This window comes from Bubalus bubalis, chromosome 6 (genome assembly GCF_019923935.1).
Source record: "Bubalus bubalis isolate 160015118507 breed Murrah chromosome 6, NDDB_SH_1, whole genome shotgun sequence".
Taxonomy (NCBI): Eukaryota; Metazoa; Chordata; class Mammalia; order Artiodactyla; family Bovidae; genus Bubalus; species Bubalus bubalis.
This window is the reverse complement of record NC_059162.1, coordinates 29,378,632-29,401,239: the sequence shown is the minus strand read 5'-3', so window position 1 is coordinate 29,401,239 and position 22,608 is coordinate 29,378,632. Positions and strand designations below refer to the sequence as shown.

The following is a 22,608-nucleotide window of genomic DNA, read 5'->3' as shown; positions in this document are numbered from 1 at the left end:
GATGCCTGGGTGTGGGATACCTCAGGGCCTGATCCCAAATTCCACAGCATCACCCCAGACTCCATGCACACCTAAGCCTCCAAGATCCCAAAGCCACACTTAACCATTTTTCTTTTTCCTGCTCTGAACAAGGGTCTTCTGCCTCTCCCATCCTTTTCAGACCCCTCCCCCCACAGCTTGGCCCCAGGGCTTGTGACTCAGCAGCCAAAGTTAAAGTTCCCCAGGGCTGACAATTCAACCTTGCTCTCTGAAGCAGCCTGCAGGGAAGGCATACTGATTCATCTGGGCCTGCTGGCTCTTACTCCTCAGCCTTCCCTCATCCCCAGCCTGGCCATCCAGGTACCTGTCATTGCAGACTATGCGGTGTCCCTCTGAAGTCAGAACAACAATGCCTCCCTGTATCAGGATGTGTACATATGAATGCCAGCTGCCCCCCACCCTTAGCATTTCTGCTCTAAACAGACAGGAGGAACAGTCTCCATCCAGAACTCGACAGGTGTGTTCTCAGCTTGAATTTAGGGTCTGAGGGGGTCAGAGCAAGCATTAAGAGACCCACTGGAGAAGGATCATTGGAGCAAAGAAGGGAAGGGAGCTGGGGAGGCAGGCAGGAAGAGACTCCCTGACTTGGGGAAAATTGTGTGTCTGACAGGCATACGGAGTTGGGTAGTGCAGGAGGTGATGGCACCTGAGAACCAAAATCTGATAATACTTACTGGGCCTAATTTGTTCAGAGATTCTTCAAGAAGAATCGACCTCCACCACCGTACAACCCTCTAAAAGTTCTTCTGCATATCTAACCTCAGTCCTTTCTGCTGCAGTAATCAGCTCATTGATTAAACACTGCCAGGACCAGAGTTGGGGGGAGCAGCGCCCCCTACAACCCACACAGAGCCGAGGTGGGCTCCACCCGCTCCACGGTTGGACACAGCCCCCTCACGCACACAAGCCTCCCCGGGGCCACTACCCTCCTCCCTCTCCCCTATTCCCCAGCGGCCCTCTTCCTAACCTAGGACCTAGCTACATCTCCGACCTTTAACCTCAAGTGAAAACAGGGCCCTGGAACCTACGGCCTCTGGAGAGCTTACTCCACCTGTATCTCCTTCCAGAACCGCAGCTCCAGTCCCCTCTTCTGGTCCCAGGAGAAGCGCGTGGAGATAAAATTCCCGCCTCTCGGGGCCCCCTCCTCCCTCTCCCGCGCGGATGATGCGCCGCCGCGGGGCGACCCCAGCGTATCTCTAGGCCCAGCGCCGCGGGGGTCAGGGTTGGGGTACAAGGAGGGGTGGAGTCTGTGGAGCCAAAGGAACCCCGGAGCCCGGGTCCCTGCAGGACCTCCCCACCCCCACTCCGTATTCTCTTTCGAGGCTTCACACTGCCCCCAGCCTCTCCCCATCGCGCGTTACTCCCTCCCGCCCAGGACCCTCCAGACATCGGGATCCGGACAAAGAAGCCCGGCTGCCGGGGGTGAGCGCGGCCGCGCGGCGCGGGTGAGGCAGGTAAATACCCGCGGCGGGCCGGCCGCCACGCCGCCCACCCTCCCGCGGTTCCCGCCGCCAGGGCGCGACACGCCATTCCCGCTGTCGCGACTCCCGGGAGACGCCGCAGTCGCGCGCCAGGCCCGGGCCCCGCGGGGCTCGCGCTCCCGACTCACCGGCTCCGGCGAGCTCGACCCGGCTCGGTCTCCCTCCTGGGCTCGGCAGCCGCCTGGGACTGCGTCCGGCGCAGGGTCCGCGCCGTTCGGGCAGGAGTCGCCCGCTTGGCGAAGTCGGCAAGAGACACCGGCTCCGTCGCTCATCGGCCCCGAGTCCGAGTGAGTCACAGAGAGACCGAGGGAGCGAGTTATAGGGGTGGGGAGTAGGGGGTGCGGTGGGGAGGATGCCGAGACACCCTCCCCCACCCCGCCCCCCGCCCCCCAGCGGAGACGCAGAAAGCCACTCGCAGTCGGAGACACCCGGACACAAAGACCTCGTGCCAGGCGCAGACCCAAGTTTCTCCCTGAGAGACCCAGGGGGCTGGGGCCGCCTTCCCCGAGAGATCAGATAAACTGACGGGACAGACCGACAGACGCACCCAGGGACCTTGACACCCTCCGAAAAGACGAGTTACTTCCTCAGCCGGGATGTCCCTGGTCTCCTGCTTGCTCCACGGACCCCCTCCGCGGGAAGATCGCCCGCGGGGCAAGCAGAGAGAGCAAGAGGGAAACTGAGGCCCCGAGGGGAGCCGCGTCCTTGCAGCCCGGCTTTCCGCAGGGGCCCCGCAGAGTCACACAGGTTTAAGCAGGGTATTCTCTCCCTCCCGGATCCCCTTCGCGTCTCTATGCTTGTCCTGCGAGCGATGGCCAGTGCACTAGCCGGGGCTGGATCCGAATCCAGAATCCTGAGCTAGAGTTCTCCACATAGGCTCCGGGGTTCCCGAGGCTGGGGCTTTGGAGAGCAGGGACAGCCAGGGCGAGACTCCAGGAAGGGAAGGGGCCTCTGCTTTCCTGTTACCTGAGTCGGCAGCGCTCGGACTCCGCTCTGGGGGCTCTAGCTCGAAGCTCCGACAAGTCTCCACGTCCAGCCCGAGAGGGGGCGGCCGGGCCCGGCACAGAGAGGCCAGGACCGCGAGCGCCGCCTGGCACCGAGGCTCCCCGGTCCCCCGCACCCCACTCATGCCCCGGACACCGCAGCCCTCCAAGCAGCCGCCGGAACCCGCGCCGCGGCCGGACTGGGGCGGGGCAAGGCGGCTCCAAGAAGACCCTCCCCGCAGCGGCCCCCTCCGGCTCCGTTCGGCTTTTAATCACTTCCCCGCAGGGTCTCCGCCCCTCACGTGGCATCCCGCGGCAGCTGGCAAGTCTGGCGCCTCACGGCCGCCGCCTCTACACTCAGCGACCGGTCTGAGTCCGGGCGGTTCGAGGCGGAGGGACCGAGTTGTCCCGCATCCTGGAGGGTTCAAGACCTGGGAAAGAGCCTAGGATCCGGCTCCGCATTCACGGCCTGGTGTGACCTTGGGCCTCCCTGAACCTCAATTTTTCCTCCCTGTGAAAAGGGTACAAATGAAAACGTGTGCTTCACGGGCTGCGGGGAGATGTAAAGACAGCGGTTGTGAAAACACTGGGTAAATTGCCACGTGCCACACAAGTGGCAACGAAATGGAGAAACCTATTCTAGAAAGATGGATGTCCCTGCTAGGAGTGGGAGGACCTTGGCCAAGGTTCCTAATCGGGGAAGTTAGTCAGACTTGCTCCCCTGTGCCAGCTTCGAAGGCAGAAGACCCCAAGACTGTGGGGCGATGCGAACTGCAAAAAGACTTTCTGAGCCCCTCATTACTGCTGTCCGCGGTACCCGCACGTTGCTATGGCGACGGGAGGCAGCGGCCGTCTCTCTCCATGGCAACCGGAGGGGAAAGTTTCTGGCGAATAAGAACGGGGGGCGTTTCAAGAGGGCCCTCGGTTCCCGCCAGACCCATGTCCCCGCATCGGTGTAACACTACCGACGTTACGCTTGCTGATAAGCATAACAAGAGCCAAAAGGACCGAAATTTAAACGGAAGGATTGAGGCTAGACTGGGCAGAACTCCCCTCTCGGAACTGTGGCGTAAGGTCCAGAAGCAGGTTGACTGAGGGGGCTTTTAGGTGCCCCTTTCAACCTGGAGGTCTGTGGACAGCCGCCAGGCCCCTGCGGGGCCTGTCACAAAAATCTTGCGTTCTCGGCTGGTCGGCGGGTGGGCCTCTTCCTCTGTGGGGTTCAGCCGAAACTCCAGGTTCAAGTCCCTTTGCCTTCCCGGAGCTGAGAAGGAAACTTTAGCTGCGGTCTCTGAAAGCCAGGGGGCTGGTGTGTATCTGGGTGGCGGGTGGAGGAGGAGGGTCTTTCCTCCTAATTAACACGCTAATTGGAAGTGGCTCCGGCGGTGACTCACTTCCCGGAGAGAGGAGATTCGGAGCCCCAGCTCCTGGCGGTCTCCATCGTGTGCCATCTGCGCTAGCCGGCCCTTGACAGCCCTGGGCAGCTAGTGCCCCGGGTACGGAGGGTCAAGACGACGCTTAAGAGGACCCTGGCAAACCGCCTGCGCTTCCTAGCTCTGTCCATGGTGCTGAAGGCTCCGTTGATGCAACTGGTGGCATGGGCACCCCATTAGAAGAGGGAGGTAGGCCGGGCAATTGCGGCGGGTTCAAAGCTTCCACTCTGACTTCAGGAGCTTGCGATAGGGGAGGACTTGGAACTCAGGCAGGAGTGATTGAGAAGACATGATCCCAGCCACACAATGCAATCCAGGCCACCTTCCTGTGAGAGGTGCTCAGTTGCACTGCCAAGAACGAATGAGGCTTTAAGAACCCACCTGATAGGAAAGGAGTATCTGGGATGTGGTTCCTGGGTCCAGATACAAACAAAGTAGGAAAAAAAAAAAAAAAAAGAACCCACCTGAGGAGCCCAGAGGTCCCATCAGTTTTCCCTCCACCACCTGGAGAGACTGGAGCTCAGAGGCCCCTTGTCACACACTCATTAGCAATTTCTGAGGGGGTAGATTTGTGTTTATATAAAATAACAAATGGAGACTAACTGCTCTTTGCCCCTGTTTAAGGCAGCTCTGTTACTCAGCAGCAGCAAGTTCTCCCTCCCCTGCTCCAGTTCCTGGGGAAATTTGCAGAACAAAGCGCCTTGTTTTGCCTTTGCAGAGAATGAAAAAAACACTGGTCCGTTCCAAGGGCCCAGGCCTGTGATGCAGGGAAATCAATATTTTGCTTTACAACGAGTGAGGGAATTTGCATCTAAACTGAAGGCAAAGGAGCCTGTTCGGAGCAGAGCAGGTGGCAGGAACCGAGAATTAACAGATAATTTCTCATTGTTCCCGGATTCTGCCTCCACACTCGGCAGGCAACTCTGCAGCGTCTCTGGCGCCCCGGCAGCAGCTCCGGACCTGGCATTTCTCAACCACAAGGGGAGAAAAAGGTTCGCTCTGACAGGGCTGTGGGCAAGGGGCTCAGGCTCCCCGTTCAGTCAATAACTATTGAATTTGGACTGTGTAAGTGATCGTGTGTGCGTATGAGGGTGATGACAGAGACAGAGATAAGAGAAAGAGAGACACATGGAGAGGCAGAGGATGAGAGGGACATGTAGCGAGACAAATATAAGACAGAGATGCTGAGAACAGAGAGACACAGAACTGGCATATTTATAAAGGGGCCCATAAAGAAACACTGATTCACAAAGAGAGATAAAAGAGAAACGTAGTTATTTAATAATTCTTACATTAAGAGAAAAGCTCTGCCCTAGTTGTCATCTTCCTGCCCTCTCCCCACAGTTAATTGCTGATACATTTGGTCACATAACCAGCCACAAAGCAGAAAGAAAAAATCCTCATGTAAAGATGGGACTCTTTCCTCTTTAGAATCCCTTTAGACTGCAAGCCCACTCCCAAAACACATCTAGGTTTCTTTCCATATGAAAAGACTAAATTCAGACTCCAGAGTCCTATTCAGACCCGGGTAGGGGAGGAGAGAAAGAAGTGAAATTGTTACCCCTCAACTCTTATCTCTCAGAAGAAGATTCTTCTTTGTCCTCTCTTTGGCTTGCAGGATCTTCTTTCCCTGACCAGGGATCCAACCCACACACCCTGCAGTGGAAGTTAAGAGTCTTAACCACTGGACTGCCAGGGAAGTCCCAGGAAAACATTCTAAGTTTTTGGGTTAAAGATGGGAAAGTGAAGGAGGCACAGAGCCAGCAAGGCATAGGCAAACGAGGGCACAGAGCTGTGCCCCAGGGGGGCTGGGTCCCAGGGCTGGTACACCAAACCAGCCCCGGGGCAGTCTTGGTTTCTTTATTGACAAGATAACTAAGTGGGATGAGAAGCTCTTGGAGGCTTCTTCCAGCAACCACACTCTAGGATTTTACAGGAGAGGAAAGGAGAAAGCTGAGCAGGGAAAAGAAGCAGGGAGTGAGGTTTTTCTGGCTCTGAAGAAGAGGGTGAGTTTAAAATGTCCAGACTCTCTTTGGGCTTCTCCTCCCTTGTTACTGTCATTCCTGTACAGTCCTGGCTGGAGCTTTGTAAACCAGATTCCCCCCACTCCCCAGGCCAGACTGCTCAGAAGCAGGAGAAGGGGGTGGAGGTGAGGCAAGAGGCAAGGTGAGAGGAGGTTTGAGGCAAAAGCCAGCGGCCTCCCACTCCTATGCTCTCCTCTGATCAGAAATAACTGAAGTACACTTCCCCTGCCCCCCACCCCAAGTCTCTTAGGCAGTGGCCTGACTGCCCTTGGAAACTTCCCACCCTGCTCTGAGCTGCAATGTCCTGTTGAGTTATGCTACAAATAAAATAAATTAAAACAAAATAATAATTTCTGAAAAATTAAACCTCAGTAGGAAATTGCTAATGCTGTAGGCGGGAAGAATGAGCTCCTTTGACATGAGCCGATGTGTCATATTGTCTTTCCATCTCAATGCAATTTCTAAATAGGGAACCCTTTCCCCATTCCCTCCTCCCCTCCATACCCCCAGCAGAGATGTAAAGGGAGCAGTGTGACATTCATAGATACAGAGAAATAGACACAAGCAGACCCACCACTTTGCTAAGCAGATTGGAGCCGAGAGGACTCTGACCCAACCTTGAGGACCACTGATCTCCTCTCTCCACCTCTCCAATCTCCTGCTTACTGAAGCATCTGGCCACTTTTGTGAAGGTTTTCAATTTTCTCTAAGACAACAGACATCAGCTCAACCTGTTCTGGTGGTGAAGAATTAAGTTGATGTCCTGAATTGGGGAGTGGGAGTAACTTTATACCGTTATTTGGAACACACTCTTCCATGGAATCCCAATGGGGTTTCTGCCAAAACAGCTTTATCAGTATTTCCAGCAGATGTCACCCTGTACCCCTCACCCCCACACCAACATAGCAACTCTAGGCAAAGCTCCATGACTTTTGCAAATCTTACCCTTCCATGCCATTATAAGAGTTTCCAGGAATTCCCCCTTCCCTGAAAGATAGAGAAGACATTGTAGAGCTCTAAGTCAATGCCCAGGTGTTTTTGAGAGTCCAATCTTGCTTTTATTTTAAGAAAGGTCCTCAAAAATTCAAGCTATCTAAAGTGAAAGTGAAAGTCACTCAGTTGTGTCCGACTTTTTGTGACTCCATGGACTATACAGTCCACGGAATTCTCCAGGCCAGAACACTGGAGTGGGTGGCCTTTCCCTTCTCCAGGGGATCTTCCCAACCCAGAGATCAAACCCAGGTCTCCCGCATTGCAGGTGGATTCTTTACTAGCTGAGCCACAAGGGAAACCCAAGCATACTGGAGTGGGTAGCCTATCCCTTCTCCAGTAGCTCTTCCCAACCCAGGAATTGAACCAGGGTCTCCTGCATTGCAGGCAGATTCATTTCCAACTGAGCTATGAGGGAAGCCACCTCAAACTACCTAAGCCAAGGGTATATTTGCCCTTCCTAGGTGGCGCTAATGGTAAAGAACCTGCCTGCCAATGCAGGAGACAGAGACATGAGTTCAATCCCTGGGAAGATCCCCTAAAGAAGGGTATGGCAACCCACTCCAGTATTCTTGCCTGGAGAATCCCATGGACAGAGGAACCTGGCAGGCTATATAGTCCATAGGGTCGCACAGAGTCAGACATGACTGAGCAACTAATGCTTGTAGGCCAAAGCAGTCTGGGAACCAGGAAAGCAGATACAGGTTCAAGGTCAGAAATCATCATCTGTAATCCAAACCACCTGACCTGCCTCTTGAGAAATCTGTATGCAGGTCAGGAAGCAACAGTTAGAACTGGACATGGAACAACAGACTGGTTCCAAGTAGGAAAAGGAGTACGTCAAGCCTGTATGTTGTCACCCTGCTTATTTAACTTATATGCAGAATACATCATGAGAAACGCTGGACTGGAAGAACCACAAGCTGGAATCAAGATTGCTGGGAGAAATATCAATAACCTCAGATATGCAGATGACACCACCCTTATGGCAGAAAGTGAAGAAGAACTAAAGAGCCTCTTGATGAAAGTAAAAAAGGAGAGTGAAAAAGTTGGCTTAAAGCTCAACATTCAGAAAACGAAGATCATGGCATCTGGTCCCATCACTTCATGGGAAATAGATGGAGAAACAGTGGAAACAGTGGCTGACTTTATTTTGGGGGGCTCCAGAATCACTGGAGATGGTGATTGCAGCCATGAAATTTAAAGACGCTTGCTCCTTGGAAAGAAAGCATATTAAAAAGCAGAGACATTACTTTGCCAACAAAGGTCCATTTAGTCAAGACTATAGTTTTTCCAGTAGTCATGTATGGATGTGAGAGTTGGACTACAAAGAAAGCTGAGCACAGAAGAATTGATGCTTTTGAACTGTGGTGTTGGAGAAGACTCTTGAGAGTCCCTTGGACTGTAAGGAGATCCACCCAGTCCATCCTAAAGGAGGTTGGTCCTGGGTGTTTATTGGAAGGACTGATGTTGAAGCAGAAACTCCAATACTTTGGCCACCTGATGCGAAGAGCTGACTCATTTGAAAAGACCTTGATGCTGGGAATGATTGAGGGCAGGAGGAGAAGGGGACGACAGAGGATGAGATGGTTGGATGACATCACTGACTTAATGGACATGAGTTTGGGTAGGCTCAGGCAGTTGGTGATGGACAGGGAGACCTGGCGTGCTGCAGTTCATGGGGTCGCAAAGAGTCAGACACAACTGAGTGACTGAACTGAACTGAAAGCAGTTTTAGAGCTGGACCTAACCATCGTGAGCCTAGGGCACTCTCTGCATTACCTGAGAAGTGAGAATGATGTTGGAGGGGAAGAGCTAGGAAAGAAGCCAAGTGTGCTCCTCTTCACACTGACTTTGTGTAGAAGAAAGAGCATGGGTTTTAGAGCCAGACAGACCTGTGTTCAGCTTTTGGCTCTGTCACTTACCAACTGTATCACTTGAGGCACTGTATCTTAGCTCTCTGAACCTCAACTTTTTCATCTGTAGATTGGGACATATGAGGTCTGCTTTATAGTATACAAGGATTAAATGCCTGGAGTTAAATGCTTATTTTTTTATGGCTGATTCATGGCAGGTGTTCAAACAAACAACAGTTCCTACCCCTTCTTCTTTCTGTCAGACCATACAGGGAAAGCCAGCAGGCGCATTGGCTAAAGATTAACCCATAAACTGAAGATTGCCAAGAGAAAATTTCTCTCATTTAATTTTGGGGGGGGGGGCGCTGTGCCGGATCTTCACTGTGGTGTGCAGGATCTTTTCCCCGACCAGGGATTGAACCCAGGCCCTCTGCATTGGGAACACAGACTCTTAACCACTGAACCACCAGGGAAGTCCCCTCTCTCATTTAATTTTATAACAACCCTAAGGCTAGAATGTAAGGGTGCTAGTAGTCCATTTGGTGAGTGAGGAAATTAAGTAACTGGTCCCTGGTCACCCAAGCTAAAAAGTAGCAGATAACTGGAATCTGGGCCTTCTGATCCCTGGTGAGGGTATGAATAATTTTTTTGTTTTACAAAAAAGGTTATAATATTTTTAAATTGACTTCATAATAAAGAAAAAGTACTTGGAAAGAAATTACAGAGCAGTGAAAGAGTCACTCCTGTATCTTTGCAAAGGTCTTGGCCCTCTGACCTTAGTCATCCAATTACCCCTTGGACCCGGTTGCTGGTCTAGAGAAAACAGTATCATTGATGAAACACAGGGCTGGGGCCAGACAGCTTCATGGCTCGGGACATGCTTGCTGCTCCGCTCTTGACAGAGACGAGACTCCTCCGAGGGCAGCTTAGGGAGTCTCTGCTGCAGCTGGCTTCCAGGAAGGGCCAAGTCAAGGTTCTGGGAAAACCAGGACCCCAAAGACTGGAATTATCCCCCAGGAGCCTGGAGGGGGTTTGTAATCTCAGGACTCTGGCTGTTCCACTAATGAAAAGAAACCAGATAAAATGCCAAAACTAATTAAAATGACAAATCCACAAAAGGTCCTGTCAAAACTAGAAAGTCTTAAATCCTTGATTTCAACAGAACCCAAACAGGAGGACTCAACAGAGTGAGTTTTGGGTCAGGGGCCTTCCACTCCCTGTGCAATTGAAGGGTTGTACCCCCGGGAGAGAACAAATCTGTTTCCTAAATTGTAGCCTCCATCCATTCAGTAAAATAAAAATCCTTTTTTATCCCTGCTCCCAAGCCTCATCTATGTGTCTCTGTTTGCTAGAAGTGCCATGAATGACTTTACTGACTCAGCCCCCACCTTCATGCCTACTCCTGTACATTTGTAAAGTGGTACAGTTTACACAACATGTTCTTAAATGATGTCTCACTTCATACCTGCAACAGCCCTAAAAAGTGGATATTATTATCTTTCTTTTACAAGGTGAGGTCTCAAGAGAGGCTAAAAATAACTGTCTCGAGATCACACTAGCAAGTGGCAGAGCCAGAACTTGAGCCTGTGTTTTCACATCATTCATTGATTCAGCATTTATTGAGATCCTACTAAGATCCAGTTCTGTACCAGGCTCGTGAGATACAGTCCTATGTTGTTTCCCATAAGCACTGGCCTCCAACCACACACAGCGTGCAGAGCCCTCAGCCCATGACGGGCTCTGTCCTGGGAGAATGCCCATAATCACTTGTGGAGAGAGGCCACACGTGAAATTGGTTTAAAATGAGTTCTTTGACCTCTTTGCTGCAGAGGTGCCCAGGCCCACATCGACTGTGAAATTCTCTTCGGTGGCATAATTCCCTCTGGATCGCCTTCCTCTCTTGATTCTCTCACTCTCTCTTGTCTGCCTCCTCCCAACCCTTCTTTTTTCTCCAGGATTCAACTCTCATCCCTTCTTCTGTCCCTGCATATTCTCTTGAGAGATCTCATCTACTCTGAGGGCTTTAAATACTAAATAATACTAACAGTATCAAACACTTAAGATTTATTGTGTTTCAAAATCTATGTTGCTTGCTTAATATGTGCTGTGCTGTGCTTAGTCGCTCAGTTGTATCCAACTCTTTGCGACCCCATGGACTGTAGTCCGCCAGGCTCCTCTGTCCATGGGGATTTTCCAGGCAAGAATACTGGACTGGGCTGCCTTGCTCCTCCAGGGGATCTTACCAACCCAGAGATTGAACCCAGGTCTCCCGCATTGCAGGTAGATTCTTTACCATCTGAGCCACCAGGGAAGTTGCTTAATATGGATTGCGTCATTTAATTCTTACAACAACCCTATTATTACCTGCAGTTTATAGGTATCAAGTGATAGAGCCAGAATTTGAACCCAGGAAGTCTCACTCCAGAGCCCATACTGCTCAGTTCAGTTCAGTTCAGTCGCTCAGTCACGTCCGACTCTTTGCAACCCCATGAATCGCAGGACGCCAGGCCTCCCTGTCCATCACAAACTCCCGGAGTTCACTCATACTCACGTCCATCGAGTCAGTGATGCCATCCAGCCATCTCATCCTCCGTCGTCCCCTTCTCCTCCTGCCCCCAATCCCTCCCAGAATCAGAGTCTTTTCCAATGAGTCAACTCTTCGCATGAGGTGGCCAAAGTACTGGAGTTTCAGCTTTAGCATCATTCCTTCCAAAGAAATCCCAGGGCTGATCTCCTTCAGAATGGACTGGTTGCATCTCCTTGCAGTCCAAGGGACTCTCAAGAGTCTTCTCCAACACCGCAGTTCAAAAGCATCAATTCTTCGGCACTCAGCCTTCTTCCCAGTCCAACTCTCACATCCATACATGACCACTAGAAAAACCATAGCCTTGACTAGACGAACCTTTGTTGACAAAGTAATGTCTCTGCTTTTGAATATGCTATCTAGGTTGGTCATAACTTTCCTTCCAAGGAGTAAGCGTCTTTTAATTTCATGGCTGCAGTCACCATCTGCAGTGATTTTGGAGCCCCCCAAAATAAAGTCTGACACTGTTTCCACTGTTTCCCCATCTATTTCCCATGAAGTGATGGGACCAGATGCCATGATCTTCATTTTCTGAATGTTGAGCTTTAAGCCAACTTTTTCACTTTCCACTTTCACTTCATCAAGAGGCTTCTTAGTTCCTCTTCACTTTCTGCCATAAGTGTGGTGTCATCTGCATATCTGTGGTTATTGATATTTCTCCCAGCAATCTTGATTCCAGCTTGTGCTTCTTCCAGACCAGCGTTTCTCATGATGTACTCTGCGTATAAGTTAAATGAGCAGGCTGACAATATACAGGCTTGGCGTATTCCTTTTCCTATTTGGAACCAGTCTGTTGTTCCATGTCCAGTTCTAACTGTTGCTTCCTGACCTGCATACAGATTTCTCAAGAGGCAGGTCAGGTGGTCTGGTATTCCCATCTCTTGAAGAATTTTCCACAGTTTATTGTGATCCACACAGTCAAAGGCTTTGGCATAGTCAAGAAAGCAGAAATAGATGTTTTTCTAGAACTCTCTTGCTTTTTTGCTGATCCAGCGGATGTTGGCAATTTGATCTCTGGTTCCTCTGCCTTTTCTAAAAACCAGCTTGAACATCAGGAAGTCACGGTTCACGTATTGCTGAAGCCTGGCTTAGAGAATTTTGAGCATTACTTTACTAGCATGTGAGATGAGTACAATTGTGCGGTAGTTTGAGCATTCTTTGGCATTGCCTTTCTTTGGGATTGGAATGAAAACTGACCTTTTCCAGTCCTGTGGCCACTGCTGAGCTTTCCAAATTTGCTGACATATTGAGTGCAGCACTTTCACAGCATCATCTTCCAGGATTTGAAATAGCTCCACTGGAATTCCATCACCTCCACTAGCTTTGTTCGTAGTGATGCTTTCTAAGGCCCACTTGACTTCTCATTCCAGGATGTCTGGCTCTAGGTCAGTGATCACACCATCGTGATTATCTGGGTCGTGAAGATCTTTTTTATACAGTTCTTCTGTGTATTCTTGCCGCCTCTTCTTAATATCTTCTGCCTCTGTTAGGTCCATACCATTTCTGTCCTTTATCAAGCCCATCTTTGCATGAAATATTCCCTTGGTAGCTCTAATTTTCTTGAAGAGATCTATAGTCTTTCCCATTCTGTTGTTTTCCTCTATTTCTTTTCATTGATCACTGAGGAAGGCTTTCTTATCTCTTCTTGCTATTCTTTGGAACTCTGCATTCAGATGCTTATATCTTTCCTTTTCTCCTTTGCTTTTCGCTTCTCTTCTTTTCTCAGCTATTTGTAAGCCCTCCGCAGACAGCCATTTTGCTTTTTTGCATTTCTTTTCCATGGGGATGGTCTTGATTCCTGTCTTCTGTACAATGTCACGAATCTCATTCCATAGTTCATCAGGTACTCTATCTATCAGATCTAGGCCCTTAAATCTATTTCTCACTTCCACTGTATAATCATAAGGGATTTGATTTAGGTCATACCTGAATGGTCTAGTGGTTTTCCCTATTTTCTTCAATTTAAGTCTGAATTTGGTAATAAGGAGTTCATGGTCTGAGCCACAGTCAGCTTCTGGTCTTGTTTTTGTTGACTGTATACAGCTTCTCCATCTTTGGCTGCAAAGAATATAATCAATCTGATTTCAGTGTTGACCATCTGGTGATGTCCATGTGTAGAGTCTTCTCTTGTGTTGTTGGAAGAGGGTGTTTGCTATGACCAGTGCGTTTTCTTGGCAAAACTCTATTAGTCTTTGCCCTGCTTCATTCCATATTCCAAGGCCAAATTTGCCTGTTACTCCAGGTGTTTCTTGACTGCCTACTTTTGCATTCCAGTCCCCTGTAAGGAAAAGGACATCTCTTTTGGGTGTTAGTTCTAAAAGGTCTTGTAGGTCTTCATAGAATCGTTCAACTTCAGCTTCTTCAGCGTTACTGGTTGGGGCATAGACTTGGATTACTGTGATATTGAATGGTTTGCCTTGGAAACAAACAGAGATCATTCTGTCATTTTTGAGATTGCATCTAAGTACTGCATTTAGGACTCTTTTGTTGACCATGCTGGCTACTCCATTTCTTCTGAGGGATTCCTGCCGGCAGTAGTAGATATAATGGTCATCTGAGTTAAATTCACCCATTCCAGTCCATTTTAGTTTGCTGATTCCTAGAATGTCGACGTTCACTCTTGCCATCTCCTGTTTGACCACTTCCAAATTTGCCTTGATTCATGGACCTGACATTCCAGGTTCCTATGCAATATTGCTCTTTACAGCATCGGACCTTGCTTCCATCACCAGTCACATCCACAACTGGGTGTTGTTTTTGCTTTGGCTCCATCCCTTCATTCTTTCTGGAGTTATTTCTCCACTGATCTCCAGTAGCATATTGGGCACCTACTGACCTGGGGACTTCCTCTTTCAGTATCCTATCATTTTGCCTTTTCGTACTGTTCATGGGGTTCTCAAGACAAGAATACTGAAGTGGTTTGCCATTCCCTTCTCCAGTGGACCACCTTCTGTCAGACCTCTCCACCATGACCCGCCCGTCTTGGGTTGCCCCATGGGCATGGCTTAGTATCATTGAGTTAGACAAGGCTGTGGTCCTAGTGTGATTAGATTGACTAGTTTTCTGTGAGTATGGTTTCAGTGTGTCTGCTGTCTGATGCCCTCTTGCAACACCTACCGTCTTACTTAGGTTTCTCTTACCTTGGGCGTAGGGTATCTCTTCACGGCTGCTCCAGCAAAGCGCAGCCTCTGCTCCTTACCTTGGACGAGCGGTATCTCCTCACCGCCGCCCTTCCTGATCTTTAACGTGGGATAGCTCCTCTAGGCCCTCCTGTGCCCGCGCAGCCACCGCTTCTTGGACGTGGGGTAGCACCTCCCGGCCGCCGCCCCTGACCTCGGACGCGGGGTAGCTCTTCTCGGCTGCCGCCCCTGACCTCAGATGTGGGGTAGCTCCTCTTGGCCGTTCCTGCACGGTTGCAGCCTGGCACTCTAGGCCGCTGCCCCTGACCTCTTGCAGTAACTCCTCTTGGCCGCCACCCTTCGGCCATGGGGTCCTCCCGGCTTGTGCCCCTGACCTCGGACGTGGGGTAGCTCCTCTCACCCGCACTTAGTGCGCCGGTCGCAGCCGTGTAGGGACTCCCAGTTCTGAATCTGGCTCCTCACTTTCTCCTTGGTTCTAGGCTTGCATTCCTAAATTCTTCTTGTGAACACTTTTACCCGAGGCCTCCTGAATCAAACCTGTTCAAGATAGAATTCATATTTTTCTTCACAAACCTTCTCTGCTTCTTTAAAGAAGGACATAACTAAACCAAATTAGACCCTAAATCTCAGGGCCCTCCTTGACTCTTGCCTCTTTCATATCCACCCACATTCAGTCTCTCACCAAATCATCTTGTTTTAATCTTTAAAATGATGAGCCCCTGTCCTCCTCACCACTGTCACTGCCCCAGCACAGACACTCAACATCCCTCTTCTGGATCATGGAAGTCACCTTATGGGATATTCTAATTATGTCACCCTCTCACTTAAAACTCTTTACTGACTTCCCAGGGCCTTCAGGATGAGGCTGACACTCTCTAGTACAGCACTCAAGTCCCTTCCAGACCCGGCCTCGGTCCACTTACTTAGCCTCCTCTCCCAGAGACCCCTTCTACCTCTACAGGCTGCTTGTGCAAGGGTCACAGAGTGATAATCCCTGTTTCTCATCCTCACATCCCACCCAACCTTCGTGCTTTTGCTGATGGTTCCTGCAGATCCTCTCTTCTCTACCACAGCCCTCTTTAGATTCTGGAACTTTGCAACTGCTTGTCCCTCTGCCCTAAACAACTTTCCTCTTTTCCTTATCATTCAGCTGGTTCCTAGAGGACATAGTGGGGCATGGAGGTTAAGACTGTGGGTTTGGGAGTCAGGCTGTGTGGGTTTGAATCTTAGATCTGCCATGTAGTAGCTGTGTGACCTTGAGCAAGTTACTAAACCTCTCTGTGCTTCAGCTTTCCTGTCCTTAAAATGGAGATGATAATAGTAGTATCAGAGTACACTCTCTTTTCAGTATAACAATGTACCAAGAGGTTTAAATGAATTGAAATATATGAAGCACTCAAAACAGCCCCTCCCCTGAGTTCCAAAACTATCTCAGATGTTCCCTTTCTCATTAGCCCGATGCTCACTTTTTTTTCACAGAGTTTAGCAACAGTACATCATTGACTTGTCAGTAGGTTGTGAGCTCATTGAGCTGGGATCTCTGTCTCATTTATCTTCATCTCCTCAGTACCTTAAACCTAATTCACACTCAGTGAGTGACTACTGCTCTGAAGACAGATATATATATATATAATACAGTGTAAAGCAAGGATGTGAGTGCTGAAGGAATTCCAGAGTAGAATTAAACTAGCAAAATCAGGGAAGGCTTCCTGGAGGAGGAGAGTTTTTAGTTTTTTAGGCAGGTGAGACTGGAAGGAATAGGGGAATGGGAACGCCTTCCAGGCACACCCTGGGACAAGGCTTTCAGGCAAAAATAAGCTCTCCAAGTGAAGAGGGAGTAAGCAGCTTTCCTCAGCTGGAGCATAGTTGAGGACAGGTGGGAGAGAGGACCATCAGCCCTCATGCATCCCCACATTCATGGCTGGAAGCTCAGTCTCACTTGCCTGGATGTTTACCAAGAGCCCAGGTTGTTCTGGCCAGTCAGGAGGCCAGCCAAGGAAGACCAGAACCTGGCCCTCAGAAGGAGTATGATGAAACTACAGGAAGTTGGGGAGGACAAGATCCAAGCCCCTCTGTGAACACACCATAGTCTAGGTCCTGAAAAGTTTTTTTGTGAGAGGAAATTGCTCATTTTTCCAAGTATCAAGGCATCACTGGAAAGCAAGTGTGTGTGCTGGGGAAGTTAACTGTTTTCCAGTTTTTTTTTGTTTTTTTATGATAACACCAATTACTGTCCAATTAGTGCTGCTAATGGGGACTGCTGCTAATGCGGACTGCTAATGGAGAATGAGAAGTCAAGTGGGTCTTAGGAAGCATCACTACTAACAAAGCTAGTGGAGGTGAGGAATTCCAGTTGAGGTATTTCAAATCCTAAAAGATGATGCTGTTAGAATGCTGCACTCAATATGCCAGGAAATTTGGAAAACTTAGCAGTGGCCACAGGACTGGAAAAGGTCAGTTTTCATTCCAATCCCAAAGAAAGGCAAAGCCAAAGAATGCTCAAACTACCGCACAATTGCACTCATCTCACACGCTAGTAAAGTAATCCTCAAAATTCTCCAAGCGAGGCTTCAACAGTATGTAAACCATGAGCTTCCAGATGTTCAAGCTGGATTTAGAAAAGACAGAGGAATGAGAGATCAAATTGCCAACATCCGCTGGATCATCGAAAAAGCAAGAGAGTCCCAGAAAAACATCTACTTCTGCTTTATTGACTATGCCAAAGCCTTTGACTGTGTGGATCACAACAAACTCTGGAAAATTCTTCAAGAGATGGGAATACCAGACCACCTGACCTGCCTCTTGAGAAATCTGTATGCAGGTCAGGAAGCAACAGTTAGAACTGGACATGGAACAACAGACTGGTTCCAAATAGGAAAAGGAGTACGTCAAGGCTGTATATTGTCACCCTGCTTATTTAACTTCTATGCAGAGTACATCATGAGAAACGCTGGTCTGGAAGAAGCACAAGCTGGAATCAAGATTGCTGGGAGAAATATCAATAACCTCAGATATGAAGATGGCACCACCCTTATGGCAGAAAGAGAAGAAGAACCAAAGAGCCTCTTGATGAAAGTGAAAGAGGAGAGTGAAAAAGTTGGCTTAAAACTCAACATTCAGAAAACTAAGATCATGGCATCTGGTCCCATCACTTTATGGGAAAATAGATGAGGAAACAATGGGAACAGTGGCTGATTTTATTTTGGGGGGACTCCAAAATCACTGTAGATGGTGACTGCAGCCATGAAATTAAAAGACCCTTGCTCCTCAAAAGAAAAGCTATGACCAACGTAGATAGTATATTCAAAAGCAGAGACATTACTTTGTCAACAAAGGTCCATCTAGTCAAGGCTATGGTTTTTCCAGTGATCAGGTATGGATGTGAGAGTTGGACTGTAAAGAAAGCTGAGTGCTGAAGAATTGATGCTTCTGAACTGTGGTGTTGGAGAAGACTCTTGAGAGTCCCTTGGACTGCAAGGAGATCCACCTAGTCCAGCCTAAAGGAAATCAGTCCTGAATGTTGATTGGAAGGACTGACACTGAAGCTGAAACTTTGGCCACCTGATGTGAAGAACTGACTCATTGGAAAAGACCCTGACACTGGGAATGATTGAAGGTGGGAGGAGAAGGGGAGGACAGACAGATGGTTGGATGGCATCACCGACTCAATGGGCATGAGTTTGAGTGAACTCCAGGAGTTGGTGATGGACAGGGAGGCCTGCTGTGCTGCAGTCCATGGGGTCGCAAAGAGTCAGACATGGCTGAGCAACTGAATTGAACTGAACTGAACTGAATGGGGACTGTGGAATCCACTCCCCTACTACTCACACACCTCCTGTGGCCTCCCTCCCTTTCTACTTCGTACGCTCTTTCTCACTCCTGCACACGTATTCTCTTTCCATCTCTCCCTCCAACCGCTGAGCTGGCTGTGGGAGAAGAGAGGGCCAAGGATGGGGCTCTCAGGCCTCCCAAATTAGAAAAGTGCACCAGAGCTGGGAAGGGGGCAGAGAACAAAGGGCGGAGGATGGGGAGGGTGGTAGAGGTTGGCCTCAGGGAGAACATCTGCAAAGTTCATAAGGGACTGGCCATAGCCTGTGAGGGCAACTTGCCCCTCAGGGTATGTAATGACTATTTGCCACCCCCACCCAAGGAACCTGTTGTGCCAGAGCCCTGGTACTAAAGGGGTTCGCCCCAGCAGTGTGGAGATGGCCTAGTGCTGAAACCAGGTGATGCATTGTCTAGGCTGCTGGTAGGAACATCAGCTAAGCTTGCTAGGAACATGTTTTGTTTCATTCTGAGTAATTCTTTCACACACATGCACACACGCAGTCTACCACACAGACATACACACAGAGGCCACATTCAGACACATGTACTCAGGGGGATTTTTCAGCCCTGGTCCTGAAAGCCCTGACAGTTTCTCTGACTTGCTCTCCCTCTGGAAGGCTTTGAGCTTTTAGGAAACCCCAGCGGGTTTTGTAGAATGGATGAAGTGGGAAGTTTTCAAAGTGCTGAGAAAATCATGGAGGAGTGGCCCAGAGCCTACTGAAGTTTTGGTTCCTGAGTGGGCTTCTTCATGGGGGTTTGGGGGGAGGTGGAGAACCACCCGCTGACCCACCCCAGTGAGCAGAAACCAACAGTGGCTGATGGAGCTCAACACTGGAGCCCTGGGGAGAGACAAGGCAGGAGGAGGAAATGTTAAGCCTAGGGCTTAAGAAGGAGGAACCAGGAACAGGAGGTTGCTGAAGTGCGGCCTGGATGCAGAGGAAACTTCCAGATGGAGAAGACATGGGGGTGGCAGCGGGGCCACAGTTCTGCAACCCCAGGGGGAAAGCACAGACTGAGAGAGTGCCTGGGGCCCCGGCAGGAGGGGTGCGCAGCCTGGCTTATCTCATCGCTTTCAATTCTCTATGATTCTTGCACGTGAAAATTGCCAAATACCAATTGCTTTCCTCACAGCTGTGGTCGCCTGGGGTGGAAGGTGGCTGAGAGGGGGTGGGTGGGAGGCAGGGGGCTTTCGGTTATTCACTGGACTAATTGTTAGAGCAGCCAAATGGCCTAATAAAGGGAAGTCAGTTCCTCTCCCTGAAAGCCATCCTGATCGTCCTGGAGGCTGCCTTGGGGTTTGTGGCCAGAATGCGGGTTCCGCTTTCCTCAGTTCCCTCTGGCTACCCCCATGCCCCTCTCTCCCCGACCCTCCCCACAAGGCCCTTGAGTCTTTCCTCATTTTGAGTTTCTGCATTAGGAGAAGGGTCCCATCTTCCTGTCTTGGTTAGACTCCTGAGGGCCCTTTATAGACCCTATATTTCTGCTGCCTTAACTGCCTTCAGACTTCACAGGAATGATTTACTTAATGATCCATCTCCTAGACCAGAGAGGGACCAGACCATCTGTGATGTGAAGGCAAGGCATGCATCTGTTTTGTTCACTTCTGTTTTCCCAGACCTTGCTTAGTATCTGTTGCATAGTAGGTGTTTAATCAATTTTAATCAGGTGGATTAACTGACATAAGAGTTTCAAAATTGGTGGTGGTGATAGGGGAGTTGATTTTAATTTGATCAATTCCTCCTTTCCAGGAGAGGAAGGAATAGCCATGAAGTGTCTAAAGGCAAACGATAAGTTTGTGGATCACAGGATGGGAGAAGGGTGTGTCCACAACCTGAAATTCCTAAAAGAGGCTGCACAGTGAGAGCAACTGCTTTGAAGATCTAACAACTAAAGCTTTGAGCTTTTCTCAGAAGCTCTTAGACCAGAACCAGGGGCAATCCTCCTAGGAGGAGTTTGCCTCCCTCCCCTGATTTCACTGGTTCTGATGCTAGGTGCCTCCAGAGATGTAACTCAGGGCAGGTACTGCCTGACTGGCTCCACACTCAGCCCTTACTCAGTCATATCTGATATCTTTGCAACCCCATGGACTGTAGCCTGCCAGGCTCCTTGGTCCATGGGTATTCTCCAGGCAAGATCACTAGAGTGGGTTGCCATGCTTCCTCCAGGGGATCTTCCCAACCCAAGGATTGAACCCAGGTCTCCCACACTGCAGGCAGATTCTTTACCATCTGAGCTACCAGGGAACCCTGGCTCCACATTCTGGAAATACTATTCTTGGACCAGGAGCCTCATCTCTTCTGCTCAGTTTCTCCTGGGAGCTGTTGCTGTTTCCTACTGCCACTCTATGTTGTGCTTCTAAGAGGAGTGTCTCCATCCCTTAATGGTCCTACCCAAATGAAGACAGAATTTTATTTCTTAAGTATTCTCAAGGTGCAATGACAGTCCAGCAGTTTGAAAAAGAGCCTCCAGAACAACTAAAGGAAGGAATTTTAGATGATATAAAAAGTTTTGTGTAGTTAGATTCCCAAAGCAGAGCCTCTGATCAGAGTTACCACACTTAAGCCAGAAAGAGCATGTGCATGTCATTGGCACTCACAGAGGTCCTGGGCTTGTGGGGTTGGACCAGTAGGCCTGGGGTCTCAGGGGTCATCAGCAAAATGGCAGGAATGAGTCCTTCCCATACAGTGAATCATTCCTGACATTCACTGTAGGCTCTGCAGTGGCAGTTCATGGGTTGCTTGTGCAGTAACCAACCAGAGAGTCCAAAGCTAAAGGCCACCAGGACCAGAGCAGGAGCCAATGCCCCCACTGTAGACCCAGAATGCCAGAGGCCAACAGGCGTAGGGTCAACACATAGCAGGGCCCCAGGCAAGTGCCACAGACACTTGCGAATGTTCAAACTCGCCTTTACAGGGAGGGGGTGTTGAGCTATGTGGTTGAGTGGTTTAAGCAAAATGAGAGTTTAGGGCTGAGCAGAAAGCTTCCTTTCCTTCCAGCCACTGCCCATCTTTGGTTGAACTGATCAGGCTACACTGAGCTCTCTAATCAAAACATTAAATAAATAGGACCACAGTAAACTTTCACCTGCTTCCCAAGTGGCTCAGTGGTAAAGAATCCACCAGCAACACAGGAGATGCAGGAGACATGGGTTCACTTCTTGGGTCAGGAAGATCCCCAGGAGAAGGAAATGGCAACCCACTCCAGTGCTCTCACCTGGAGAATTCCATGGACAGAGGAGCCCAGAAGTCTATTAGTGACTAAACAACAACAAACTGTGACCCAGAGAATTGGATGACCTCTGTTTCAGCCCAAGACCGTTGTCATTGGGCAAGACCCAGCAGAAGTTAAGAGCAGGGCCTTGGAGTTAGTCAGAGATGGTTATAAATTCTGGGGATCTGGTTAATTCAATGTACATAAACCACCTCACCCCCCATTTAACCTCCTTTTCCTCTTCTGTAAGAGGGGATAATATGGCCACCTGCTGAATGTGGTTAATACCTGGGAAAGACTTAGCATACAGTAAGCGGTTATTAAATGGTAGCTCTGTGAAGATTATTCAGACTCGGTAAGTGATTACTGAGTGAGCTCAAATACAAGGGGATGGCCTTGATAAAGTGCCCTATTCCAGATGCCCAACTGGATGCATTAACCATGAGGAACAGTCATGCACACTCCTGCCCTGGCCCCAGATTGTCCTCAGATCCAGCAGGAGTACTCTGCCCCCAGGTAATGCAGGCAGATGTCTTTGCAGGCCTGGAAATCTTCAGATGGTCCCTTTCCCTCAACATTGAGATAGGCACTAGTGGAGGAGGGGGCTACTGGTTAAATCAAGCCATTTGACATGAATTATGAATCGGTGACCTTTCCCAGCTTAATTACTCCCTCTGCTGGGTGGTCCAGGCTCCAGTGCTACGTCCACGGGGGGCAAATTTTGCTCACAGTCAGCAAAGCCCAGAGCATAGAGCTTCTGCTTTCATCCACTCTGGTTTGTGCAGTTATTTCTGTGGGAGGAAAGTTCTCTCACTGTGATGAAGGTCATGCCCTAGGTCAGTAGCTGGCCCCCTTTGGGCTCTCCTAATCCCTTGACCTTTGCAGAATCAGCTTATCATTCTTTTAAGCTTGATATCATTGCCAGTTCATTTTTAAAAAGTTGAACCTGAAGGTTATTAATGAAGCTGAGATACTAATAGATCTGTGGGTTCTTAAATTGCTGCATAGAAACAAGCACCTTCAGACAAAAAATTCACAGGGCA

General features: G+C 49.5%; 1 protein-coding gene across 6 annotated transcripts in view; it reads right to left on the bottom strand.

Annotated features, from left to right (window-relative positions):
• Positions 1-3,141, bottom strand: part of SYT6 (synaptotagmin 6) — a 66,583-nt gene extending 63,442 nt beyond the window's left edge. Inside the window, exon 1 of one of the 6 annotated variants that reach the window (XM_044944525.2) lies at positions 2,487-3,141. In XM_044944525.2, the coding sequence (XP_044800460.1) occupies positions 2,487-2,649 (163 nt within the window). In that variant the 5' untranslated portion in view covers positions 2,650-3,141. Of the gene's footprint in view, positions 1-1,648; positions 2,216-2,486 lie in introns of those variants that run through there. The other 5 variants (XM_044944524.2, XM_044944523.2, XM_044944522.2 and 2 more) reach the window with 5 other exon arrangements.
• Positions 3,142-22,608: the final 19,467 nt, after the last annotated feature.